Source organism: Populus trichocarpa, chromosome 6 (assembly GCF_000002775.5).
Source record: "Populus trichocarpa isolate Nisqually-1 chromosome 6, P.trichocarpa_v4.1, whole genome shotgun sequence".
NCBI classification, from domain to species: domain Eukaryota; kingdom Viridiplantae; phylum Streptophyta; class Magnoliopsida; order Malpighiales; family Salicaceae; genus Populus; species Populus trichocarpa.
In genome coordinates, this window is record NC_037290.2 from 24,364,210 (window position 1) to 24,391,448 (window position 27,239).

At 33.4% G+C, this 27,239-nt stretch overlaps 1 protein-coding gene and 2 pseudogenes across 6 annotated transcripts; all 3 read right to left on the reverse strand.

Annotated features, from left to right (window-relative positions):
* Positions 1–14,353: 14,353 nt before the first annotated feature.
* Positions 14,354–15,175, reverse strand: LOC112328042 (pentatricopeptide repeat-containing protein At5g25630-like; annotated as a pseudogene).
* Positions 15,176–15,416: 241 nt separating this feature from the next.
* LOC127903899 (pentatricopeptide repeat-containing protein At1g63330-like) lies at positions 15,417–18,654 on the reverse strand (annotated as a pseudogene).
* Positions 18,655–19,182: 528 nt separating this feature from the next.
* Positions 19,183–26,764, reverse strand: LOC18100671 (pentatricopeptide repeat-containing protein At1g62930, chloroplastic). 6 transcript variants are annotated; one of them, XM_052453463.1, is made up of 5 exons: positions 24,754–26,764; positions 22,543–23,363; positions 21,497–21,589; positions 21,219–21,294; positions 19,183–20,368 (listed from the first exon to the last, which is right to left on the reverse strand). In XM_052453463.1, exon 1 carries the CDS (start codon positions 26,622–26,624, stop codon positions 24,831–24,833), a length of 1,794 nt encoding a protein of 597 aa, XP_052309423.1. In that variant the 5' UTR covers positions 26,625–26,764; the 3' UTR covers positions 19,183–20,368; positions 21,219–21,294; positions 21,497–21,589; positions 22,543–23,363; positions 24,754–24,830. The 6 variants fall into 6 exon arrangements, with proteins under 6 accessions (XP_052309423.1, XP_052309420.1, XP_052309421.1 ...); XM_052453460.1 differs by lacking the exons at positions 21,497–21,589; positions 22,543–23,363 and having other exon boundaries at positions 19,183–19,674; positions 20,270–20,368; XM_052453461.1 differs by lacking the exon at positions 22,543–23,363.
* Positions 26,765–27,239: the final 475 nt, after the last annotated feature.

Consider the following 27,239-nt stretch of genomic DNA (forward strand, 5'->3'; position numbering starts at 1 on the left):
AAGCTGAAACAGTTAATCATGTTTAGTTGGAAATTTAAATTCTACAAACTTTTTCCTTTTTTTTTCATGCAGTCTTTGATTTTTCCAAATGAACAAGACACGCCAAAAAAAATTAATAATGTATTAAAAAAATTAATAAAGTAAATAACATTTAATATAATGATTTTATAAATTACTTATAAAGCAATTAAACCAATTGCCTAAAATTTTTATATCACTTTAATGTTTGTACAGAGCTTTCCTGGAGCATAGTAAAGTCTGATTGGGTGTATGATTGTGGTTGTATTTAAAAATATTTTTTATGCTAAAATATATTAAAATGATATATTTTTTTTTATTTTTTTAAAATTATTTTTGAGATCAGCATATCAAAACGATTTAAAATATACTAAATAAAAATTAATTTTTAATAAAAAAAATTAAATTTTAAAAAAACATTTATCGCTGACGCACAACGCCCCATGGAGGTTGGTCTACGAATACCAAAAGCAGTAAGTGTTGGGTTGTTTTTCTTCGCACCGTCCATTCATTTAAAGCAATGGATTCTTTTTTTTTTTGGTATAAACCACGCGGTGTCCTGGACGCTGGTTTAGACTAATTCACGCTGGCACTGGGTCGGCCCACAAAGAGATAAAGTGCTCCCCAGAAGAGGTTATAAAGCAATGGATTCTTTTGCGATGATGTAGCGTGCAATTTGTTTTTCTCTGCAATCTACATTTATTTATTTATTTATTATCGTAATTCGTAGCTGTGGTGAAACACTTTAACAAAGAATAAATTTTAGCATTAATTTTAAATTAATTTTCAATACTGGTTTTATAGAAAGCATAATCAAGTGTGTTTATCCAAAAAAATTAATATTAAATTGATGTTTTTTTTAATATTTTTCAATTACCATGATGTGTTGATATCAAAGATAAAAAAAATATGAAAAAATAATTTTTTTAATGTATTTTTAAATAAAAATGATCACTTTAAAAAAATATTTTATATTATAATATCAAATACACTCGAAAAGATTTTATATTTTTTAAATAAAAAGTACAAAAATATATGTTTTATATATCCTATTATCTTTATGTTTTTTTATTTTAATATATTAATCAAATGCTGCTACCGTATAGATCTTGAAGATAAAAGATTAATTATTAGCAGCTATATATATACTTTCACATTTTGACAATGGCACTAACATTAAATACACATTGATTAACATAATTTTTTTTTTTTAGTTTAATGTGTGTGTGTTCGGCCAGCTAGCGTGCATCTCGACTAATCCCACAGGGTCTGAAGTTAACAACCATGTAAGTCTCTATTGACTATCATATGAGTAACCACAGGGCTCGAACCTGAGACAACAGAGTAAACAAATCTCTTGATCTTAAATTTTTATCACTTGGCGACCACTTAGATGGTTAAGATTGATTAACATAATTGCCAATCTTCTGTATGGCCAGCAAGCTAGTTTCTATCTTCTTCTCTTATAGGTGTACCAAAAGAACAAGCAATCGTGGCTACCTTCATCACGACAAGTTGCCTGGTCCATGGCGTGCATGCAGGGACCATTATTTATTTATTTTTTAAAGTTTTCCTCGTTCTTCTCTTTTGTTGCACCAACTACAATTTATGTACATACTTATTTCTCAGCAAAAAAAAAAACCTTGGTCATGCTTTTCTATTTATAACTAATAATATTATTAAAAAATTTAATAAATACAAAGAGAAATACAGAAAAATTAATGCTCGTGATCTTGTATTTTTTTTTTCATGCATGGTCAATGCATGTGTTAACGCTTTTTTCTTTTGATAAATGTATTAACAACTTTTAAATAACTAATCGATGCGTATATATACACGTATAATTATACATACACACGTATACCTACATACATACATAATTATTGAACAGTTTAAAATTTTAGAATGGTGTTTGATAATTGTTCTTCAATATCGTCTCAAGTAAGGTTTTAAATTTACAAGTAACTTGAATTAATTGTTCTTCAAAATTCTCACGATTGAAGATTAGCCATCGTACTTCATTTCTTAAATGCGATCAAACCAAATGATGTTGAAAACTTATAGCCAATGCATCTGACATGCTTCATCATTCTGCTCCTACAAGTTATGTTCATGATTTTCAAGAGGAGGTTAGGACTTAACAATCCACATATATATATATATATATATATATATATATATATATATATATATATATATATATATATATATAGTTTTCAAAACCATTTATGCTTACAGGGATGTTTGATTAGACATTTACGTACACAAGAACATCTACCTTAACATTTTTTCGTAAAAAATAAAAAATTGTCCAAGTCTTTTGCACAACTTGCTGCCTTGAATTTTTAAAATATAAATTGTCTAGAACTTTCGCACAATTTAATATAATATAGTTATAAAACCTGACAAGAAAGGTGATTCAAGAACTAATCAACCTGGTTAAAATCCCATTACAGATTTCTTGGATTCAATTTTTTGTTTTTACTTTTTTTACCCATGACCTGGATTTTGTTTTAAATTAAGTTTTAAAATCATAAAATTTTAAAACTTATTGGTTTTTGTGGTTGGAAAACATGTTTGTAAAAAAATAAATTTTTTTCAGTTTCAAATTAATATTTTTATATGTTTTTGAATCATTTTAATATACTGATATTAAAAATAAATTTAAAAAAATAAAAATATTATTTCAATATATTTCTAAATAAATATCACTTCAAAAAAATAACTATTAGTATCATAATATACAAGCTATTAGTAAAGACAACATAAAAAACTATGGGTTATAATTTTTGGGACTTGTTAGTTTACTTGGGATATCTTATAATTTTATTCACAACAAAACATCACGATGTACATTGATTAACTTGCAGCAATTATTTCATAGAAGTAATAGCCTGGCCCCAGAGGTATGTTGTTATTTTTATGATTTAATTAAATGAAACAAAACAAGAAATAAATATATACAATTCTTAAATGTGAAGTCGTTTTTTTTTTCCTGTTTTATAAAGAGAATACACTGAGTACTCATTTAAGAGAGCAATCTTTGTATAAATTAAGTTTAAATTAACACAACAATCTTTTTTATAAGAGAATACATTGAGTACTCATTTATAAAATTCCTAACCACATGTTGATAGAACGAGTAGCGTAAATCCAAATGGAACCGACTTAATAAATCTCTAGAATATTGAAAGGAATTCTTAAAAAAAAACTCAATAATAGTTATTTAATATTTTGAGTTTATTTCTTCTAATTTTTGTAATTAATTTTTATATTTATAGCTATAGGATAAAACTGAATAACAATTATCTAGTTTAATTTAAAATATAATTGTTTTATTAATGGTCATATAGAATTATTTTCAAGTCTATATAAACATATTACTAAATAAGAAAAAGAGATACATAAAAAAATATAATTTCTTTCATTTGTTTTTTTTATTCTTCTAGGTTTTTAGAGGATTTAATTATATTCTGAAAATATCATCTTTCTATAAAATAAATAAATATTTTAAAAACAGTGTTTTTATATAATTTTTTATTTGCTTTCATATCCAAACAAGCATTATGAGTAGAAGTTTTGTGGGTGATTTTCAACCTGGTAATGTTAAAGAATAGAATAAATATTGATATTATTAAAATACCCAACAAAAATATTAGAAGGCGTTTGTATTTTTTATTAAAAAAAAAAATTAGAGTTTTCACATGTCACTTTCTGCGTGTTGAAAAATTGGGTCACTTTCAATTTACTGTCTAATATTTGGGGCGAATCCATTTTTTTTTTTCCCTCCCTGAGATTTTAATCTTAAATTATAATCATGAATCAACCAGCATAATTTTTTAAAATACTAAACTTTTGAGATTTGACATGATGAGCTTCATTGAAGACTTTGATAAGATTAAATCTTATATTTAAAAAAAATATATTTAATCTAATTTCAAAAGACTAGGAATTGAAAAACTTGTTTTTATTAGCTTGGATAAAATGAAAGGGAACATTGATTTTTAATGGAAATGTCATGAAAAACATGGATAAAATGGAACCCTCGTAGAGAAAAATTAGATTCCTTCCAAATTTCAAGGACTAAATTGAAATTAACCCTAAAAAGATTATTCTCTCTAAAGTATTGAACACGTTTTCATGCTTGGGTTAACTACTGTGTCCAAAATTCTCCTTCCACAGCCTTCATCATATCTAAAACACACACTTGTATTTTGATATTCGTATCCATAATATTTTTTGAAAGTATTTTTTATTTAAAAATGTATAAAAATAATTATTTTAATATTTTGCAAATAAAATACATTCTTAAAATAAAAAAAAACACATCACTCTCAAACACCACACAAATTCAAAAAATAAATTTAAGTGGTTAATTCAGATAATAATAATAATAATAAAAAGGTCATCTATGTTGAAGGTCCCACTATTAATATGCGTGTGATTAATTTTCTTTGAAAGGGACTCCTGGAGGAGGTGTGTCCCACGTGGTAGAAAAGAAGTCAAAGAAGGGAGATGGCCACAGTAATAATGCACGTGCTATTTACCGTGGCTTAAGCTCTGCATCTCTGACAGGTGTCTGACCCGCAGGGGTTTCGGACAGATGGTAGGTGGGAATGCAATTAGTAGCCTACGAGGGGCTAAAGCTATGTGAACGCTATGTGAAGTTAGTGGGGATCATGGATGGATGTGAACCTGACATGGATCACATCACTCAGCCACCACGTTTTTGATCTTGTACATGTTTTTAATTACAAGCATCACAATTCACAACAATGCCGGTGACTTCTTCAACTTCTACTTCAAAAGTTCAAATGGGCATGATTATGCTTTTTTTGAGATTTTTAAATTTTTTCAGTTTTAATTTGATTTTTTAGTGTATTTAAATTATTATAATATGTTAATGTTAAAAATAATTTTTTAAAAAATAAAAAAAATATTATTTTAATATATTTTGAAGCGAAAATAACTTTGAAAAACAACCTCTAAAAGTGTTTAATGTTTAAAAATATATTAAAATTACTTTTTTGAATTTTTTAAATCTTTATATCAAAATATCATATTGAAATCATCAAAAAATATTTAAAATACATCAATATTGAAATATCATATTGGAATCATCAAACAATATTTAAAAAACATCAATTTAATATTTTTTTCAAATAAAATGCATAAAAAAATAGACTTCCAAACACTCACGACCAACTCAGCGAGTCAATCTAAAACTTGATTGACCTAAGGCTTGGCTCAAGCTGAGTTCATAAAAAAATTGAAGGGAATTGATCTGGTAATGACCCGATAAAATTTTTTTTTAAAAAAAATAAATGGTATTATTTCAACCTAAAATTTTAAATTTATTTTACCTGTGATTCAAACATTAACCCTGATAAAATTTAATAATCCAAAGCTAGGTATAAAAGTGATCTTAGTTTGTTTTTGTAAATCATGCAATTAGTTTCGTAATCAATTAAAGTTAGAATCATAGACATCAAACTTGTTTAATATTATATTAACAGTTGTCTTTTAAAATATTTTTTATTTAAAAATATATTAAAATAATATTTTTTATTCAATATTTTTATCCCACAAAAACAACAAAAACAAAAAGGGCATTGTCCACCAATAATTAAAAATGCATTGGTTGAGCAACTCCTAAACTGAGGATCTTGATAGACTAATAGACAACATAATTATTACAAGATCCGACTCATGTGTACGTAGGCACTCTGTTTACATCACATGTCCTGTGTCCCCACACGGACTGCCAAACCTATAACGTGAAAGAATATTTAATTTCTTCTTGTTTTCTTCGAAACCACGAAAGCTTTTTTATTTTTTATTTTCTCAACGGGGAGAATTATTCAACATACCGTTCTTTAAAACATTTAATATTTTCTTATTTCATAAAATTATAGAACGTGGCACATCAATCCCACATGCCTAGAATTTGAACATGGCATTGATCCCGAGTTAGATCAGAGAATAATTAAATAGATTTCTCAAAGAAAATAAATACTTAGAATTTATAATCAATTATTACAATCACCATCTTCTTTTTTTTTTTTTGATTTACGTGGGGTATACGAGCCAGCTTACGCACACCACGACTATTCCCCACGGCCCACTGGACATCCTGCAAGCCCAGGAGCAGGTAAGGCACCACGAGGTGACAGGCGTGCACATAAATAATCGAACCCGGGATGAAAACGAAACAAGTCACACAATTAACCACAACAGCTAGACCCTCAAGTGCGTAATACAAGCAGCAGACATTTTCCCTGTCGTCGTCTTGTTCATGATTAATTCCACTGTAACTTTGTTTTACTAGGATGATTAGCATTTTAAATGTTTTTTAAAGTATTTTTTTATTAAAAATATATTAAAATAATTTAAAAATATATATAAAAATAATTTTAAAAAAATCAATTAATTTTAGAAAACACTATTACACCGGAAAAAACAAAGAGGCTGAAACGTGACAACTAATTAAATTATGTCCACGTACATGTGAAGTCAAAGAAAAGATATATATAATATATGTACACGTCATGAAATGTTGGAGCTCTTATCGCTTCTACCGAACCAGACAGCCAAGAAAAAACCAAAAAGAACAGTCGTACGTACCCCACTCATTTCATCGATTTATTTCTGTACTTGGTTTTATTTCGAAAAAATATTCTCGTATTTTAATTAAATTTATTTCCTCATTCAGTTAAAAATATGTACCCGTCGTTCCTCACTCAAAAACTTTTGTTTTTGTAGGTTTTTTTAAAGTATATTTATTTTTAAAAAATATTAAATTAATGTTTTTTAATGTTTTTATATTAAAAAATATTTTAATATATTTTTAAGTAAAAAATACTTTTAAAAAATATTATTAATTATAAAATTAAATAAATACAAAATATTTTATTAAAAAAAAAACTATTCATAGTCTAGTTTTAGATTTGACAAGGAAAGTCTCCTCGAGAAAACACTCAAATCTCAATAGTTGTTGCCCATGTGACCATGCATGAGCTCGCGGATTGGATCCATAATTATGTACAAGTTTAATTAATTCAGTTTGCCTACCTTCAACTAATAAAACTAAATGTTCCTTAATCTCACATCATTTATTGTTTTTATTTTCTATTTAATTTTTTCTTTCATATTTTTTAAAACAAAAACCCAAAACTAGTTTCTCTTGAATTTTGTTGCTGAAAAAAATACCCAACAACAATCGACAATCATTTTATCTATCTTTGAAAAATTTTAATGGACCGGTTATTGATTTTTTATTTTTTAATAAGATAAAAAATAAAAATAAACAAATCTTTTTATTTCTATTTTCAAATTTAATTTTAAAAAATAAAAAAATAAAACAATACAAACCACCCCTAAATTTGAAGGATTATTTTGTTTTTCCTTTGTCTTGTTCGTTCACTTGAACGAAGCAGCCTCCAATTTCTTATAATTATTTTTGCTACGAGACTCCCTCTTTCTAGGTCAAGGTTGTCAATTTTATTTTGATAGGTGTTTTGTTTTTTAATTATTTTTTTTAAATTTAATTTTAAAAAATTAATATCATTATTAATGAAAATAGTAATACTAATTTTTAATATTATTATTAATATCATCGTTATTGAAAATAGTAATGAAAAAGAGCTTTTTATAATTGAGTGATTTAATTAATTAAATTGAATAAGATTCAATTTGATTCAATGACTTTTTAAGAGCGAAACGGAACATGTGGAATGAAACCGGAACGTTTCGGGCGGAATTTAGCCGAAAAATCCGGAACGGACCGAGATTTAAAATGAGATGAAATTTGTTCCGTTTTGTTCTGTTTTTTGAATTAATACAGAATATTTCGATCATTTCAGGTGAAACAGAACAAAATTGACAACTTGCTCTAGTGTTGCATGTAATGTCAGCCCTGGATTCTATGCTACTAAAATCTCAGATCCTAATTCTCACTGTACTATGTATATTCTCTCAATAATCTGCCCTCACGTTGAACCTTTCTTTCGGCCAGATCCCATATCGTAGCATGTGATCCACTTTTTTCTCAAGTTCTTCTCGTCTATTAATGAGAAAAATAAAAAAAAAAATAAAAGAAAAACCCGCGACATGCAGCATCTTTATAATTATTTATTTCGAATAATTATTTGATAAATTAAGGCGTGCATGCGTAGAGGATCCACATACAATCATACATCTAGCAAAAAAATATTGCCTCCCAGGTTCAGATCCATTTTGCGAGATCCTAATACCTTCACCTTCGATCGATATAGATGATTTGTGCTTGAAATTATTTTTTCAAACCGCTTTTCAAATTATATTTTACTTGATAAAATATTAAAATTATGTTTTTTTAAGGATTTTAATATGCTGATGTAAGATTTATTTTAAAAAATTTGAAAAATATTTTATTATGTTTTTAATTGAAAAATAATTTTAAAACAATCATTACGCTATAAGACCTCATGAATCTTAAGGGATGATAAATCGTTGCAAATGAATTACATTAAATCAAAACAAACACAGTACAAAAAAAAATCATAAATAAAATATTTAAAACTATAGCAAAAGAAAGAAGAAGAAAAAAAATAGTATCATGGATCTGAAACCACCGATCAAAGAGGAGGAGGTACCGCAAATTAAGCTCAAAATATGCTAATAATTGAGACAGAAAACGCCAAGGCCATGGCCCTTCTAGGAGCAACTTAAACACTAAAGCATTGTTTGCTTGCTTAAAAATAGTTTTTTTTTCTAAGAAAATAGATTCATGGAAGTTGATTAATTTATGTTGTTCAATAATATCATAAAAAAAATTAGAAAATATTTTTTTCGGTGCATGCTTATATCATAAAAAAAATTAGAAAATCACTTATTAATATTTTAATTTTTTTTTCAAGTTTATCTATCATACATAGAACATTAAATATAATTATTTGACCACATGTAAGGGAAAAAAAAGATATAAAAGGTGTAATGGTAGAATTTTTTTTAATTATGTCCTATATTTATTTTATAAAATATAACTATAAGTTTAATATAATTAATATTTTAAATATGATATTATAGACATATAACCATTTTTTGGTGTTTGGAGAACATTGAAAATAATTTTTTTTCCCTATGATTTACATGTATGATTATTGTATGATCAATGTTTCACAATATAGTAAAATTAACATGAGAAAGTCGAGAAATTTCTTTTGTAGAACATGTAAGAACTCTACCATCTGCCTACAATCTGGTGGTTTGGATAGAGCACAATATCTTAACCAGCACCTGGACTCGAAGATATATGATCATGCCTGAGGAAGATTAACCTGAACTCCGAGGAGATCTGTGTTAAATTAATTCGTGGTATTTTTTCTAGGCAACCTAAGGGATATTATCCTGCGTCTTCTGTCAGAGTGAGAAACGAGGGCAGATCACTAGGTTTTCATGGTCCCCATTTTCATGTCGCCAAGCTTGTAATGCCACTTTACAGTTTGCACTCGACAGGTATGGCCACCATGATGGGAGGCAAGGACATTCATAATCAATGCCAGCACGTATAAACACGCAAGATCTTCTCTTTATGGCCAAGCTTGTATTGCCACTTCAAAATCACTGCATCGTATGGAAGCATTTACATAATTAGGAGTTAATTACTGAGAATCATGCTAATTTTACCAAAAGGGTTTTCTTATTAATTTTAATTATTGAATTACCGATCGAGTCCATTCTTTCTTAGAAGTCATTTGGAGAGAATAATATCCAGGTAGTGAAGAGAAATTCTAAGAATCACTTCATGCCATGAGGCAATGAAAGACTTTTTTTTAATAATTATCTACTAATTATTCCTACTAATTATTCATTAAAAGAGAATTAATATTGTATTAAGTATAGGCCTAGTGCTATGATCCGGATTGGTGGAGTAATGTACAGTCCACTCCAACATGAGTTCTCGATATTTTACTCTTTTGGCTGAGATTATGACGCTCCTCCTCCTTCTTCCCTTTTTTTCTTTTTATTGAAGTAACTTTATCTCAAAAATTGAAATATAACTATTTCTCTTCTTGTTCTTGAGCAGTTAACCATTTTTTGAACTATTTTCCTTGCCCTCGTTCCTCTGGCAATCGAGGAAATATTAGTTTATTTTGCTAGCTTTAATTTCTAATCAATCACCTGCAAGCACATGGTGCTCATAGCTCTAAATTTACCAAAATATTTAACACTGGCCACCCCCACTTGATTATTTTATTTATTTCTTCAGAATCCCACATGCAATTCTTGAATTCCCAGCAACAATAATGTATACAATTTAACAAAAAAATCTCGTGATCAACCAAGGTAACAACAAGGGAAGTGCAAAATCAACCCTGCATGCCCTGTGAGAAGATATTGGACTCCGATGCTAGTTCGACACGATGGTTAATTAATCAAAACAACTCCTAACATCGTTCTCTTCTGGTGGTGGCAACAGAAATGAAGAAACGAAACTTCATCATCTCACAATTTTTTAATTATTACACTCCCTGAGAAGAGTATATTATGCAGATAAAAAGCATTAATTGACTGCTTGCTTGCTGATATATTTTTTTTTTTTTTAGTTTAACGTGGGTGTCCGGGCCAGCTTGCGCGCACCTCGACTAATCCCACGGGCCCTGAAGTTAACGACCATGTAAGCCTCCAGTGGCCATCATATGAGCAACCACAGGGCTCGAACTTGAGACCACAGAGGGAGCAAACCTCTTGGTCCCAAACTCTTACCATTGGGCCACCACCTAGATGGTTGCTTGCTGATATTTTTATTTAGCTGAGAACGTGCGAGAAGATGCATGAAGGAAACTACTATACAAACTCTCAGCAGAAATTTGTCCAGATAAATCTATACAAAAGGGAATTAATGTGACAATTCTTGTTCACGAACGTGTTCGTTTATCGTAGATGATGGCATGGATGAATGAAATTCATGTGAGAGTGCGAAGGACGGACTTTAAAAAGTAAAACGACAGAGAAATATTTCAGAAATTCTGTCTCACATGCATAGCGCACTATCAAAAGTCGGCTTGACATAACCTTTGTCAAGATTTTATGTGCCCTTCAAGCATGGGCAAAAGACACCCTTTTTATATATGGGGTGGTTCAAGTAGTTCTTCATCAACAATGCTGCTGAGATTTATAACATAACTATAGGTATTAAATCTGGACTGACCCGATAGGTTGTTCTTAGACCCGATTAATTTGAATGGCTGGACTGATCCGAGTAAAGTAAAAGATCAGGATGAGCAAAAACCTGATAAAATCTGGTTTACTCGCCGGGTTGACCCGTGACCCGGCAAAACCCGAATGTGACTTGTTTTTTTTTTGTTCAAATGTGTTTTTTCTCCTAGCTAGAGACTTTTTTTATATATATTTTTTAGTTGGTTATTAACCCTTTTCAAAGTTCACTGTATAAATACCAGAAAAATATTTTATTTTTTTAATGTGAGATTTGAAACATTTTAGTATTAATGTGAGATAAAAAAACCTTTTGAAATAAATTTTTAAACTTTATTATTTATAATATATATAACCTATATTCACATGGATTGTTTATTAATTTTTTCATATGAAATATTAAAACTTCAAGGGTCAACCCGTGTAACCCGAGAACCGATTCCTTGACTGAATCAACCCCCGAGTCAGGTCTAATAACTATGAACATAACATTGTCATTGTCAACTCAAAATATCATAAGAATAAAGTTACATTTTAGCTTCTCATCTAAAAAAAAAAAAAAAACTCATGAGTTATAAATACCTCATAAATCCTTTAAAAGTTCAAAATCTTTCCATTCTTAATATATATATATATATATATATATATATATATATATATATATATATATATATATAAAATGTTTTTTTATAAAATTATTAATTTTATCATTAAAGAGTATCTATATCCATCAAATAAATTTTTTTATAGGATTCAACAATGCTTATTAAATATTATTTATTACTATCAATCATTGAGCTTTTTATATATATCTAGGGATCAACCACCTAGTTAGAAAGAACAAATTATATTGCTTAAAAGTATGAGATTATCTAATTATTCAACGCGTTAAACTTATTTCTAAGCTTTCTGGATCTTGGAGCTTTGTCATTCATTACCCATCATTAATGTATCAGCTCGATCGATGTGTCAGACTATGAACAGGTAGATATATTTGGCAAATCTTGAGCCGGTGAACAATTTGGCTGGTCAAATATTTATTTTAGTAGGTTAATTTGCAACTTGGGTTTCCTTCCTTCTGCAGAAATTACTTTCATTCAACATTCCAGCTGCTGCTAAATCTTATATGGTGTGGTGTGTTCAACCACCTATTTAAAAATGTTAATTAATCAACACGTTACCGTATAGATTTTATAGGGAGATTAAAAAGAATTATAAATTATAAATTTATATCTTGTAATTGGAAAAGCTAACTGAAACTCGTAATTTTTTTTTTTTTAGTTTAATGTGGGTGTCCGGGCCAGCTTACACGCACCTCGACTAATTCTACGGGCCCTGAAGTTAACGACCATGTAAGCTTCTAGTGGCTATCATATGAGCAACCACAGGGCTCGAACCTGTGATCACAAAGAAAACAAACCTCTTAATCCCAAATTTTTACTACTGAACCACCAACTAGATGGTTACTGAAACTCGTAATTTATATTTATCCCTCGGAGACCAGGCAGATAGCTCAGCATAACGTGTTTGCCATTTAAGAACATGCATGCCTGACATTTGCAGAGCGCAGAGGGGGGAAATCTTGAGAAGCAAAAACTGTAAACCAGGCTTTTATGAAGACAGAGGGGGGAAATCTACATGAACACAAGTGGCAATTCTCAGGCCACTAGGCCCACTACTGTCATGCGTTGATTATCTACATGAACACAAGGGATCCCCACTCCTCCACCGGTAAACGTCCCCTATCTTGAAAGCTGTCATCGCTCCTCTTCCAATACCCTCTAAGGAAGCCACACGCACAGCTTCTAATGCCACCAAGACACCTTTCAATTTTGATTAGGTCAACATAATCCCGAGGACAGGAGAAGAAAAATACATAGAGATTGTAGGATAATAAATATTGTAAATAATTGAAAGGATGCATTTGATGCTTTTCCTCCGCGAATGATTTTTTCTTTTTGTTTTTCAGCGAAAATGTAAACCAAAAGACATGTCGTCTGAAGGATTCTTCCTTGCAAAATAAAACGATATGTCGTTCAGTCACTCCATCAACTACTATGTATAGAACAAGAAATGGAAATTCCCTCCAAAACACCAAGCAACGGGGCAGTTTCAGTTCCATTTCCAGCAAAAACTCTCAACTCTGAAACCTTGTTACCCATTCACATTAATGATTAACCGCCATCACTTCACATTACGCTTTCTCAAGGTCCCTCCCTCGTCTTTTTTTTCCGTCCAAAACTCACCGAGCCCGGGGATTCTCCCCTTTCCCTCCCTGCCACACCGTCTTTTTTTTTTTTAACTAAAGGTTCGTAGCATTAAATCTCTTTACTTGTACCGTAATCCGCTCGCTTGGTACCAGTTTGTGACAGCAACATTCTGCCATGCTAGCTGGTGAGATCTTCATGTTGTTTAAGCTAGCATTGAATGTTGTTTAAACTTCAAGTACTTGATAGTGTTTATCTGAAGCACACAATATCATTGTGGAAAAACCCTGTATTTGATTGTGAGGGGAGTCGTCGTATTGCACATTTCTCTGGTGTGGCATTGGTATGGCTTGTCAGCAGAATTCCTTCTCCTCCAGATCATGAGGGATCAACTTTGCAAGGAAAATCAGGCAAAATTCGATAGACGAATTCATGCTTTGTATATCCAACGAGTGTATATACATGAAAGGAATCCATGATGTAATCTGTATCTCAATCCTTACGCTAATTTTACATGTTGGAGATTTGTGAATTGTTTAGCACAATATAAAACTTAAACTGATCAAATAACGTGGCAAAATTTTCTCTTCTTGTTTAAAAATTGTTATTTAATGGTTTAATGTAAAACATCATGAAGAAAAGATGGCCATGATAAACAAAAAGATGTTCTGGGTTCGACAACGGACTCCTCTTGGACTGAGCTTGAACGGCTGCTATTTTCTAATGTCCTGTCTGATACATCCCCAGGATCGTTCTGCATATCGTGAAGCCTTGCTCCTAGTTGGGTAAAAGTCTAGCCATGTCCTATGATAGTCTGGTTTTGCTATCATTTGAACAATCTTGGTTCTTTTTTCTTCTCTCATTTAGAAGTCATTGATAATGGCCAAAGAACTTAAATTTAACGGCGATAGGGAAAGGTAAACATCATGAGGTGTTAAAAAGCAATGAAGAGCTCGCCTTTCCTTCTGCTTCATGGTTATCAACGAATTATAAGTAGATACATGGCAGCAAGCCCCAAAGCATAATATATTCCTATAACTATATACAACAGTATGATGGCAAATTCTTTTGGGAGATATGGACATAAATACACCAAAAGAAAACAGTATTTGGCTTTCCTTCAGTTCAAGAACACCGCTGTACATGACTGTGCAAGCTGGCCAGACAGACCAGGCTGTGCTTGAGACTGCTTGCGCCAAATAATTGGTAACCTCACCCAAAATCTACAACTATGAGGAAGCGACATGTTTCTTGTGGCAAGCCATGAGCACTCCACTGAAAAATCATCATCTCTCAACACCATCCTGCCTTTTCTATGAGTTGCAGGAGACCCTTTATGGTCACTTGTAACTGTACTTGGGTTCTGCAAGATATTGGAATACGGGACACCTGCTGTTTGCTTTTGATGCAGTTTCTCTAGGTTTCCTACTGGTATTTGATTTTCCAGTCTCTTTTTGGCTGGTCATTTCTTTTTTGTTTATTGTACCAAGAATTCCACTTGCCTCTTCTGTCATTCCAGCAGCACGCCATGCTTCAGTAACAAGCAACATGGTCGCTTTCTCAGGCTGAACCTCAAATTCTGTCCTAACCTGGAGAATTTCTTCTGCCTTCCATGGCTGCTTGGCTTCAGCAAATCCCAAATCAGGGTCTCCGAAGTCTTCAAATTAGGAGTGATTCCATGTTCACATATCTCGTCAAAAATTCTAATTGCATATTCTGCCAGCATTGCACCTGCCGCTGATAACAGTCTGCATGAGTCGAAGCACTTCTGCATGGTCAACGCAGCCAGGAGAGTTCTGTATGATATTAGTCGAGGCACTATTCTTTACAATAACAAAAATATCATTCTAATTTTGTTCAAATAGACTTCTATAAAGCCATTTCAAGTTTCTTATTGAATTCATCCTTGCAAAAAGCCCAGATAAAAAGGTCTGTAGTTGAAATCCGAGAGAGTTTTCACTCACTATCGAACTCACCTTCTGTTATTTTTTCCTCTTCAATGAATGAGACATGAAACATACATCCCCCCAGCCATCTCAATCAATAAGTTTCTACAGCCCTATAAAATGTCTGATTTCTCGTGAACCTCTTTTCTCATTCTTTGCACACCCTTTTTCTTTTTGCTTTTATTTGAGGTTTTGCTGAGTAAACTACCCTAATTTTTTTAGATTCTTTTTGGATTTTTGGGTGTTAACTTAAAAATATTTCATTTTTTTTTTATAAATTATAATAATCTCCCTAATATATTATGAAATTAGAGAAACCATCCAAAAAATTAAACATTTACCATCCTCACTCAAAAAATCAGACTTTTCTTACAAACTACAGCACAACAACATAGACCTCTCAATTCCCAGCCCAAAATCATTCTTGTAATGTAGATATGAGCATAACAGTTCCCTGAACTGCATGCTATCCTTAAGTACTTTCCACACAAGTTCGTACATCCAACTCTATGATTAAAAAAAATTAGCTACTTAGATCTACTGGAATTTCCTTTCCTAAGCATGTGAAAATTCCCATAATTGATCATTCACACACACAGAGAGACTCAAGAAAAAAAAAATGCCCAAGAGGACAATATAGATCTTCACAGACTCAAACAATCAGTGAAGCTCAGCAGCACAAAAGATTGAAAGGCAATGATCTTTTTAGTAAACATAGTGTTGGAACAACAGCAACAATTTGCTGGCTACTGAAAACATAATATAGAAATCTGACCACAACCACTCATCAAGACGGGGGTGCTTGAGAGTGTGATAACAGTTGTTTTTCAAAATACTTTTCGCTCAGAAATACATCAAAATAATATATTTTTTTATTTTTTAAAATTTATTTTTGACATTAGCACATCAAACAATTCAAAAACATAAAAAAATAATTTTTTTTTTTAAAAAAAGAATTTTAACCAACCTCTGTTTGGGCCGCAATCCCAAACAGGCACACAGACACAAACTATTAGTTTAGCAATTGCAATGATTTGGTGGCAAGTAACTAGTTTCATTGTTAAGATATTGACAAGGTTGAACTAAAAATTAACTTACATGTTGACGAAAAATTACTTAATATTTGTCAGCATGGAGAAATAAAAATTTACATCACCTTTTCACCATGACGAACTTCACATAATCCTGGATACTCCTTCAGAACAAGATTGTCTTCATTAGAAAACAGATCTTCTACCAAGTTGTGGTCCCCGCTTCTGCAACAAAACCTCTGTCTCTCATTTCTCCAATAAGTTGTGCTGCCCTTGATTCATCCTTGTGCTGGAGAAATCCTCGAATAATAACATTATAAGAAAATTCATCCGGAGGGCAGCCATCCCCTTCCATATTTCGGAAAGCTTCCAATGCTTCATCTAACAACCCTTCTTTACAAAGATTATTTATTATTGTAGTGTATATCTGAACATTAGGCAGCAATCCTTGGACAAAGAGTTCTGAAAACAGTTTCCTTGCATCTTTAAGATTCCCAAATTTGCACATGGCATCAATCAGGATGTTATACATTGCTATATCAGGCTTCAAGTAAGTACTTTGCATTACTCGAAACAGTCTGAATGCCTTACCAAGATACCCTTCTTTGCAAAAGCCATCAAGCAACATCGAGTAGGTAAATAAATCTGGGAGATTGCCATTAGAGTGCATATTCTTGAAAAGATCTTGTGCTTCCCTAAGTCTGCCTAACTGGCACAAGCCATGAATAAGAGTGTTGTAGTTAACATTGTCCGGAGTTAAGCCTTGATGAATCATTTCATTAAAAAGCTGCTTGGCCTCATCTATCCTTTTGGCCTTGCAGTATCCTTTAATTAGGATGTTATAACTAAAAGCATCAGGTTTACAACCCTTGGTTATCATGGCATCAAACAACTTTCTAGCTTCAACAATTTCCATCCGCAAGGAATATCCATACATCAAAGAACTATAAGTAACAACATCAGGCTCCACACCCATTTCAGTCATTGTTTTAAACACTCCTTGAGCCTCTGAAACCTTGCCTTCTTTACAAATTGCATCAACTAGCACGTTGAAGGTGAAAATATTTGGCATGATATTCAAACTCGTCATTTCATTTAGCAATGCCGAAGCCTCCTTCCATCGCCTGAAATTGCATAAGCCCTGGATTAAAGAGTTGTAAGTGAAAATATCAGGGGAAATGCGTTTAGCCTTCATATAAGAGAAAATATCTAAAGCCTCATTCACCAGCTTATCTTTGCAAAGACTGTCAATGAGTATATTGTATGTCACCACATTCGGCTGGCAGCCTGCCTCTTCCATTTTCTTAAACAATCCAGCAGCCGCAGTAGTTTCCCCGATCTTACATAAGCCATTGATAATCGTAGTATAAGTGTAGACAGTAGGTTGACACCCGCTTGCCTCAAAATCATCAAAGAATTCCACGGCTTGGGCAAATTTACCAACTTTACAGAGCCCATTGATTAAGGTGTTTAATGTGACAGCATCGGGTTGAAGACCGAGTTTAATCATTTTGGAGAAGACAGAGAAGGCAAGATCGACACGTTGCAAGTGGGAGAAGCAATCAATCAAGATAGAAAGAGTATAAATATCAGGAGAAAGCCCAGCTAATTCCATTTGTTTGGAAAGAGAAATCACAGCACCGTAATACTGTCCCATTTTGACAATTGCAGACAATAATTTAGTGAATTGGATGATACAGGGCAGGGGTTCCCTATGAAGCATGTGATTGAAAGAAGCAAGGGCATCATCAATGTTTCTAAAAGAAGAAGCATCATCATGTTTGTGTTTATCTCTACTGCTACTGCTAGAAGAAGAAATGGAGCTGGAGTGGTTGCTAGACAGCAGTGATGAAGTGGTTGGAGATAGAAGAAGAAGCATACCCATCATTTTCATTTGACATCGCTGAGTTTGGGAGCCAATAAAAAAGGTTTCTGAACCTCCTAGCCTCACTGCCGCAGCCGCCGCCGCCATCATCGACCTTCCTCCGTGTTTTTTCTTCTCCTCGTGGTCTGCTTTTTTTTGGTGAAAACTTTATCAAAACGACAGAGGTTGAAGAAAGGGATTTGGGAAAGCAGGAGAAAGAAGAAATTTCGGGAAGAAAATTGGGTGGGAATGAACGGTTGGAATGGGCACTTCTAAAACGCTGGCGTTTTGAAGAAGAGAAAACACAAAATTTACAGCTAATACAATCCAGTCCACATTTGCTTTCAAATTTTAAATTGCGTCCATTTTCAATATTGGCTTTTATTTTTCAGGGAACATCTTCCGAGCAATCTTTTTTCGTGTACATTTTCGGCGAGAGTTTCCTCACTCTACTTGCTTAGAGTGCGTCTGTTAACCAGGATTCTGCCTGAACATTTTTCTATGAACAGGGAAGCTTGTTGATGATGAGGAAGGAAAATTTTCACGGTTAGCTTTGCCCAGAAATGCAGTTTCTGTTGAGCTTCTGGTACCGCGTATGGACTATTTGCCATTAGTGTCCTTGTAAAGGTATCAAGCATCTTGCACATCTCTCTGGAAGCAGCTCGAGCTTCCGCAGCTATGACAGGCCCATTAAGTGGAGGCAGAGTGTCAATCATATTGCACATCTCTCTGGTGCCCTTATTGGTGTGGTTTTGGTATGGTTTGTCAGCAGAATTCCTTCTCCTCCAGATCTCGAGGGATCAACTTCGCAGAGAAAATCAGGCAAAACTCGATTGAAGAATTCATGCTTTGTATATCCAACAAGTGTGTGTACATGCAAGGAATCCATGGCGTGATTTGTATCTTAATTCTTATACTAATTTTATTAAACTGATCAAATTGCATAGCAGATTTTCCTTTCCTTGTTTAATAATTGTTATTTAATGATTCAATGAAAATCATCATGAAGAAAAGATGGCCATAATAAACAAAAAAATGTTCTGGGTTCGAGAACGGGTCTCCTCTTTGACTGAGCTTAAACTGCTGTTATTTTCCAATGTCTTGTCTGATACATCCTCAGGATCGTTATCGTGAAAAGCATCATGAAGAAAACAGTACTTGGCTTTCTTTCAGTTCAAGAACAACGCTGTACACGGCTGTGCGAGCTGACCATAGATACCAAGGCTGTGACTGAGACTGCCTGCGGCATATAATTGGCAACCTTACCCTAAATTACAGCTACGAGAAAGACACATGCTTCTTGTGGCTTGCCATGAGCTATCCATTGGAAAATCATCATCTCTCAACACCATCCTGCCTTTTCTAAGAGTTGCAGGAGACCCTTTATTGTCACTTGTAACTGTTCTTGGTATCTGCAAGATATTGGAATACAAGACATGAAAGAATCATCCAGAACCAAATACAAAGCTTGCATCACATTATACATTACAACAACATGAACTATCAAAGGAATCGTTACTCATAATTTTCATCACGGCATGGCTAGAAACAGCGGATCATTATCATCTTTTAGGTAAGCCAATTTTCAATATCAAAGGTTTCACTTTTTCTATTAGAATTACACTATAGGCTATAATATATATTTAGTTAGCTTTTTTTTCTTTTTTGATAAATGGGATCATTAAGGATAAAATAAGTTAATTGCAACAAGCCAAAAAGAGAATGGCTAAGCAAAAAGACCACGTGGTATCTAATACCCACTGCACTAGAAACACAAATTTCTTTCATATTTCATCTTGTCAAAGCAAGTGGACAACCCAAATTTTTTTTCCATGATAGCATAGTATATACTAGTCTAATGCCTACACTCCACTACGGGCTAAGGAAAAATAGTCAATGATTGATAGGAAAAAAAAAGAGATGCAGAAGAAAAAGGGAAAACAATCCACACAAGAGAGGGAAAAAAGGAAAGGAAAAAGAAAAGCTATTTAGGCATTTTAAGCAAACCAGCTGGCCAACACTGCCACCTCCTTGGTCTGGAATGAGGCATCATCCCCCGATGAGCTATCAGCATTGAACGTTGCATTGTCTTCTTCCCTATCTTACCTGTATTGAAGCCATTTAGAAGAGAGAGAAAAATGTAAGGAATATATTCCATGGCATCAAATTCTTCAACAAATCATTAAGAAAAGAAGGATCAGCAATCAAAAGAACATTTATTAGAAGAACTATCGCATAGGAATTAAGGTCAAATAGCTGAGATTTTCTAACAAAACCTAAAAAGCCTGCATAACATAAAAAGCCAGGAGGGATTAAGAAAGTATGCAGATAAAGATGGTTAATTTAGCACATCCAATGTAACAAACTGAAATTTTCATATCCATGCTGTGCATGCTTCTTCTAGGAATTCGATATGACTCCATCATCCTCGTAAATTTATGGACAGATCACAGAAATAGTGTTGTTCCAATTTACTTGAACATGCTAACAATCTTTTTTGGAAAGAAAACAAAAAGAATGGTGCAAGTAAAAAAGATGACTTGACCATTCTTAAAATATAAAGCAATCTTATTTTCACATCAATGTTTAGCATTCGTGGACTGTCTTGCCATTTTGGTGGAAATCGTAAAAGAATTACAAAAATGATTGGTTGTTTGCATTTTATTCCCTATGAGTAGCAAGATGACCCAACCAAGCAACCCTAGTGTACTTTTACTTAACTCATTTAGATAAGTATTGCAAGTGGAACAAAAACTATCCAAATTTTGGTACATGGCCACGAATTCAGAAATCTTTCCCTTCATTTCACTAACAAAAAAATCATAAATCACAACTATTGAATGGACAGGTCATAAAATGATTTGATAAACCAACTCGAGCTGCATTTTAAGTAGAAAAGTGTGGGATTTGGAAGCTTGTAATATATGCCTAGAAAGCTGCGTGTTTAACAAATTACCTCGTTCCGAATCTAAAAACACACCAGGCCCGAACAAAAGAACTTCAAAAACATCAAGGAGATTACAAATATTAACCTGTATAGAGAAAAGTTAAAGAAAAGCAGCGAACAATGTTGGAGGGAAAGTGAGGAACATGTATAAGCAGCAAAGAGAAAGCAAGAGCAAAGAGAAATTGGGGGGGGGGAGGACAACACAAAGAACAAATATACAAGGGGAAAAAAAACAAAATAGAACTGACTCAATATGACGGAGAAACTGCTAGAGGTAAAAAAATCACCTTGTTCATCAACAGAAAAAGAACCGGGCCCCCACAAAAGGGCATCTAAAACCCCAAGGAGAATACACAACAAATGACAACATGCAAAGACACCTGATAATTTATGGTTGTGAGGGTAAGCATAAGGACACATAATTTAGTACCAATCAAAGTTGACTCCCATATATTTTCATGGGATTTATATTTTTTATCAACAAAAAATGCAGATGAAAAGTTTGTTTGATGATGTCAACCTAACCAATTTTTCAATTAAAATTTTATAAACTGAAGAAGAGTTTGAATATAAATATGAACAGAAATTGACATGCAAGGATATGGAGTAAGAATACTTGCATGAATGCAACATTACTCAACTGAATTAGAACCCGATAGAAAAATCCATAGGTATTTGAAAGTAGGAATAGAGAAGGAGCTTGTTTAGATGGATAGTGGTGTCATTTGTTTGATACTGTTACGCTGCAGAGATAATAGGTGGGAGAAATTAACTAAATGCCAATAGTTTGAAACTATTTTCTAAAAGTTGTAACAGATTTACTTCCTGTTTTTTTCTTCACTATAGTCCAGTTTGTCATGTTCTCTTGCTGCTAATGCTAGTTTTCTGTCTTTTTTATTTGCCACATTGCCACTATTGATTTAATCTGTCACCACTCAACTTTAATAACTCTCATCCTATGTTTCTACTGATTATTTTATTCTACATACCTTATAATTTTGTTTAAATTTTACTTCAATGAGATACACAAAGCACCGGAACCAGATGGTATCAAATTTAAAATTCACTATTGTTGGATGAGTTATAACCAATGTACGACACCCCTCCTAATCCATAGCTTGTCACACTACCTATACAACTTTCTTTTCATGATCCACTAAGAAACTTTTTTCCTGAAGAGTACATGCGTGAAGGATTCCTTTCCATAACTTTCACCATGATAATTGTTTTCAAAATTTTTCATATTGGTTAGCTAATTCGATGGCACTAAAATTGCAGATTTTGCTAGGGGTGGTTCTAGCTAATAAAAAAGAAACCAAAGAAAACAGAGCACCTGTATAAACACTGAAAAGAAACGGCACGGAGGTGTGTGTTCCAAAAGTCAGGGGATGAAATCCACTGTCAAGAAATTCTCTGTCTCCAAATCATTAATGGCCTGATCAAGAAAATCTGTGATGGCTACCACTGCTTGCTGTGTTGTTCCAAATCAAGGAAACCCCAATTCCCAATTTTAAAACAAATCACAAACCCTAAACCATTGGCCCCTTCTGATTAACGGCTCTCCCTGGTTGTTGAGGCATTCCTGAATCCAACCACCCTCTCTACTCTTCTCTTAACCAAACTATATACATAGACTTGTTGTTGCTGTGGATTCACACAGTATAATGAGTTTTTTCCCCTCGATTCACTTCTCTTCTTTGGGTGACTTGGGAGCATGCTTGCAATGGTTTTTTTCCTCCCTTTTCTTCTTTGTCCCAATGGCAAGACCCTACTGTGCTGAAAAAAGGGACAAAACACAGAACAAGCTAACTATCACAGGGCAGCGTAGAACCCCCAGTCCCACGTCAAATCAAAGAAAATTAAGCAGCCGCAGGAATCGAGGAGCTGCACACAATCCCCAAAAAACCCAGTCCTCGAAAAGCACAAATTGCAAGCAGGCTCCGCTTCAAGAAGAAGACACCCATGAATGAGAAGAAAAATTGAGGAAGCCAGCCACTATTTGAATCCACAGTGATTCTGTCTCTGGGTGTATAGTGAAACCATGAGCCCATTTAGTTTTTTTGTGTAATGTAGATAAATTAGCCCAGGCAGTATCCAATAAGCACTATACTTGCTTTCCAAATTGTTGAGAAAAATTGAGCCTCCACAGGGTGTCTAGTACCCACCAATATTCGCAAATTTCAAATACTGTAAAGAACATTTCTTCAAGAAGTTTCAAAAACAGTAAGTATGACACATGGATCCTAAGCGACAACCTAAGGGACTACTTGTTTTAAAGAAGTTTCTTTTCACGATCTAGATACAATGCAAGTATCAGCAGCAAATTCCAGTTCTATAAATAAAGCATTCAACTGATCCAACAATTAGCCTTTCACTGAACTGCCACTTTCAAAGCATGGTTCTTTTCACTGACTATGGGGTCACACTTGTTTCATAAGTTGGGCTGTTCACTCCATGTTCAATAGGTTGGGCCGTTCACTTCCACGTTCAAGGACTATGATTTTCATCGAAACCAGCTTGGAATATTTGGAACCATGACAATATAACAGCAACAAGCACATCAACCAAACCATTTAGTGTCACAGGACAAATACAAAAAGGATAGGTAAGTGTTTGGTTGGAAGGACAGAGATATAAAATAAATCCATCTTTGGGATAGTTTTGGAGTAATTTCATGTCCTTTCAAATCAATAGGTACATGGGACATGTCCCCTCTATCTCCACTATCTTTGTCTCTTCACCAAACGCTACTTACAAGAACCTCCAAAAGCACCAATAATTGACATACAAGGAAGACCATACTTTAACATTCAAATTCAAATATGTCAATGATTTCTGATCAATTCCATCAAACCTTGCTGTATAAATCAGCATAGAAGAAGATGAATTATGCACTACATTTTTTTCAGACTTTTCTTACAAACTAAAGCATAACAACGTAGACCTCTCATATCCCAGCTCAAAAGCTTTCTTGTAAAGTAGATATGAGCATAACAGTTCCCTGAACTGCATGCTATCATAAAATACTTTCCGCAGCACAAGTTTGTACATCTAGCTCTATGAATAATTCATAAAAAATTCCTTAAATAAAAAATCAGCTACCTAGATCTACTAGAATCTCCTTTCCTAAGTATCTGAAAATTCCCATAATTGATCATTCACACACAAACAGACTCAAGAAAAAAAAGAAGCTCAAGAGGACAATATAGATCTTCACAGACTCAAAATATCAGTGAAGCTCAGCAACACAAAAGATCGAAAGGCAATGATCTTTTTAGTAAACATCTTGCAGGCGGATTGCATAACAACAACATTTTGCTGGCTACTGAAAATATTATATAGAAATCTGATTCAATGTACGACCACAACCATTCATCAAGATGAACATTTAGTTTATCAATTCCAATTATGTGGTAGCAAGTAACTAATGTCATTGTTCAAATGCTGACATGATTGAACTAAAAACTAACTTACACGTTGAGGAAAAATTACTTACTATTTTCCACATGAATTTGCAGCATAGAGAAATAAAAATTTACATCACCTTTTAACCTTGACGAACTTCACATAAGCCTCGATACTTCTTCAGAACAAGATTGTCTTCATTAGAAAACAGATCTTCTACCAAGCTGTGGTCCCCACATCTGCAATGAAACCTTTGTCTCTCATTTCTCCAATAAGTTGCACTGCCCTTGATTCATCCTTGTGATGGAGAAAACCTCGAATAATAACGTTATAAGAAATTTCATCTGGAGGGCAGCCATCCTCTTCCATATTTCGGAAAGCTTCCAATGCTTCATCTAACAATCCTTCTTTACAAAGTCCATTTATTATTGTAGTGTATATCTGAGCATTAGGCTGCAACCCTTTGACAAAGAGTTCTGAAAACAGTTTCCTTGCATCTCTAAGGTTCCCGGATTTGCACATGGCATCAATCAGGATGTTATACATCACCAGATTAGGCTTCGAGTAAGTACTTTGCATTGCTCGAAACAGTCTGAATGCCTTACCAAAATAACCTTGTTTGCAAAAACCATCAAGCAATATTGAGTAAGTAAATAGATTTGGGAGGTTGCCATTAGTGTGCATATTCTTGAAAAGATTGCGTGCTTCCCTAAGACTGCCTAACTGGCACAAGCCATGAATAAGAGTGTTGTAACTAACATTGTTTGGAGTTAAGCCTTGATGAATCATTTCATTAAAAAGCTGCTTGGCCTCATCTATCCTTTTCACCTTACAATATCCATTAATTAAGATGTTATAACTAAACACATCAGGTTTACAACCCTTGGTTATCATGGCATCAAACAACTTTCTAGCTTCAACAACTTCCGACCGCAAGGAATATCCATACATCAATGAACTGTACGTAACAACATCAGGCTCCACACCCATTTCAGTCATTGTTTTTAACACACCTTGAGCCTCTGAAACCTTGCCTTCTTTGCAAATTGTATCAACTAGCACGTTGAAGGTGACAATATCCGGCATGATATTCAAACTCCTCATTTCATTTAGCAATGCCGAAGCCTCCTTCCATTGGCTGAAATTGCATAAGCCCTGGATCAAAGAGTTGTAAGTGAAAATATCAGGGGAAATGCCTTTAACCTTCATATAAGAGAAGATATCTAAAGCCTCATTCACCCGCCTATCTTTGCGATGACTGTCAATGATTGTACTGTATGTCACCACATTCGGCTGGCAGCCTGCCTCTTCCATTTTCTTAAGCAATCCAGCAGCCGCGGCAGTTTCCCCGATCTTACATAAGCCATTGATAATCGTAGTATAAGTGTAGACATCAGGTCGACACCCTCTTGCCACCATGTCATCAAATAATTCCATGGCTTGGGCAAATTTACCCACTTTACAGAGCCAATTGATTAAGGTGGTAAATGTGACGATAGTGGGTTGAAGACCAAGTTTAATGATTTTGGCTAAGACAGAGAAGGCAAGATCAACACGTTGCAAGTGGGAGAAGCAATTGATCAAGATAGAAAGGGTATAAATATTAGGAGAGAGCCCAGCTAATTCCATTTGTTTGGTAAGAGAAATCACAGTATCGTAATACTGTCCCATTTTGACAATTGCAGACAATAATTTAGTGAATTGGATAATACAAGGCAGGGGTTTCCTATGAAGCATGTGATTGAAAGAAGCAAGGGCATCATCAATGTTTCTAAAAGAGCAAGCATCATCGTGTTTGCGTTTATCTCTACGGTTACGGCTACTGCTGCTGCTACTTGTACAGGTAGAAGAAGAAATGGAGTTGGAGTGGTTGCTAGACAACAGTGATGGAGTGGTTGGAGATAGAAGAAGAATCATACCCATTATTTTCATTTGGCATTGCTGAATCTGGGACCCAATAAAAAAGGCTTCTGAACCTCGTCTCACTGCCGCCGCCATCATCATCACCATCGACCTTCCTCTGTGTTTTTCCTTCTCCTTGCGGTCCTTTTTTTGGTGAAAAATTGCCCAAAACGACGGAGATTGAAGAAAGGGATTCGTGGAAGCAGGTGCGTCTCTCTCTCAAGGAATGAAAAGAAAAATAGATGGGAATGAACGGTTGGGATGGGCACTTCTAAAACGCTGGCGTTTTGAAAAATAAGAAACAGAAAATTTACTGCTAATACAATCCAGTCCATATTTGTATTTTAAATCACATCCATTTTCTAATATGAATCATCTTTTTTTCTCTTAGGAATAAAGGCATGTTGAGAGTCATGAAACTATTAATTTAGCAATTGAAGGCCCTGAGATACCTCAAATCTTTTCAGAAATTGTTTCTTTTTTTCAATGAAGTCCCTGTTAGTTTTTCATTCAATAAAAAAATATATATCTCTGTAGTTCGCAGCATTACAAGCACGATTAATATTATAATAATAATTATTTTTTAAAATATTTTTATAAAAAAATATATTAAAATAATATTTTTTTTAATTTTTAAAAAATTATTTATCACGTAATTAAGTCAGAACGATTCAAAAATATATATATAGATTAATTTTAAATAAAAATAATTAAATTTATTTT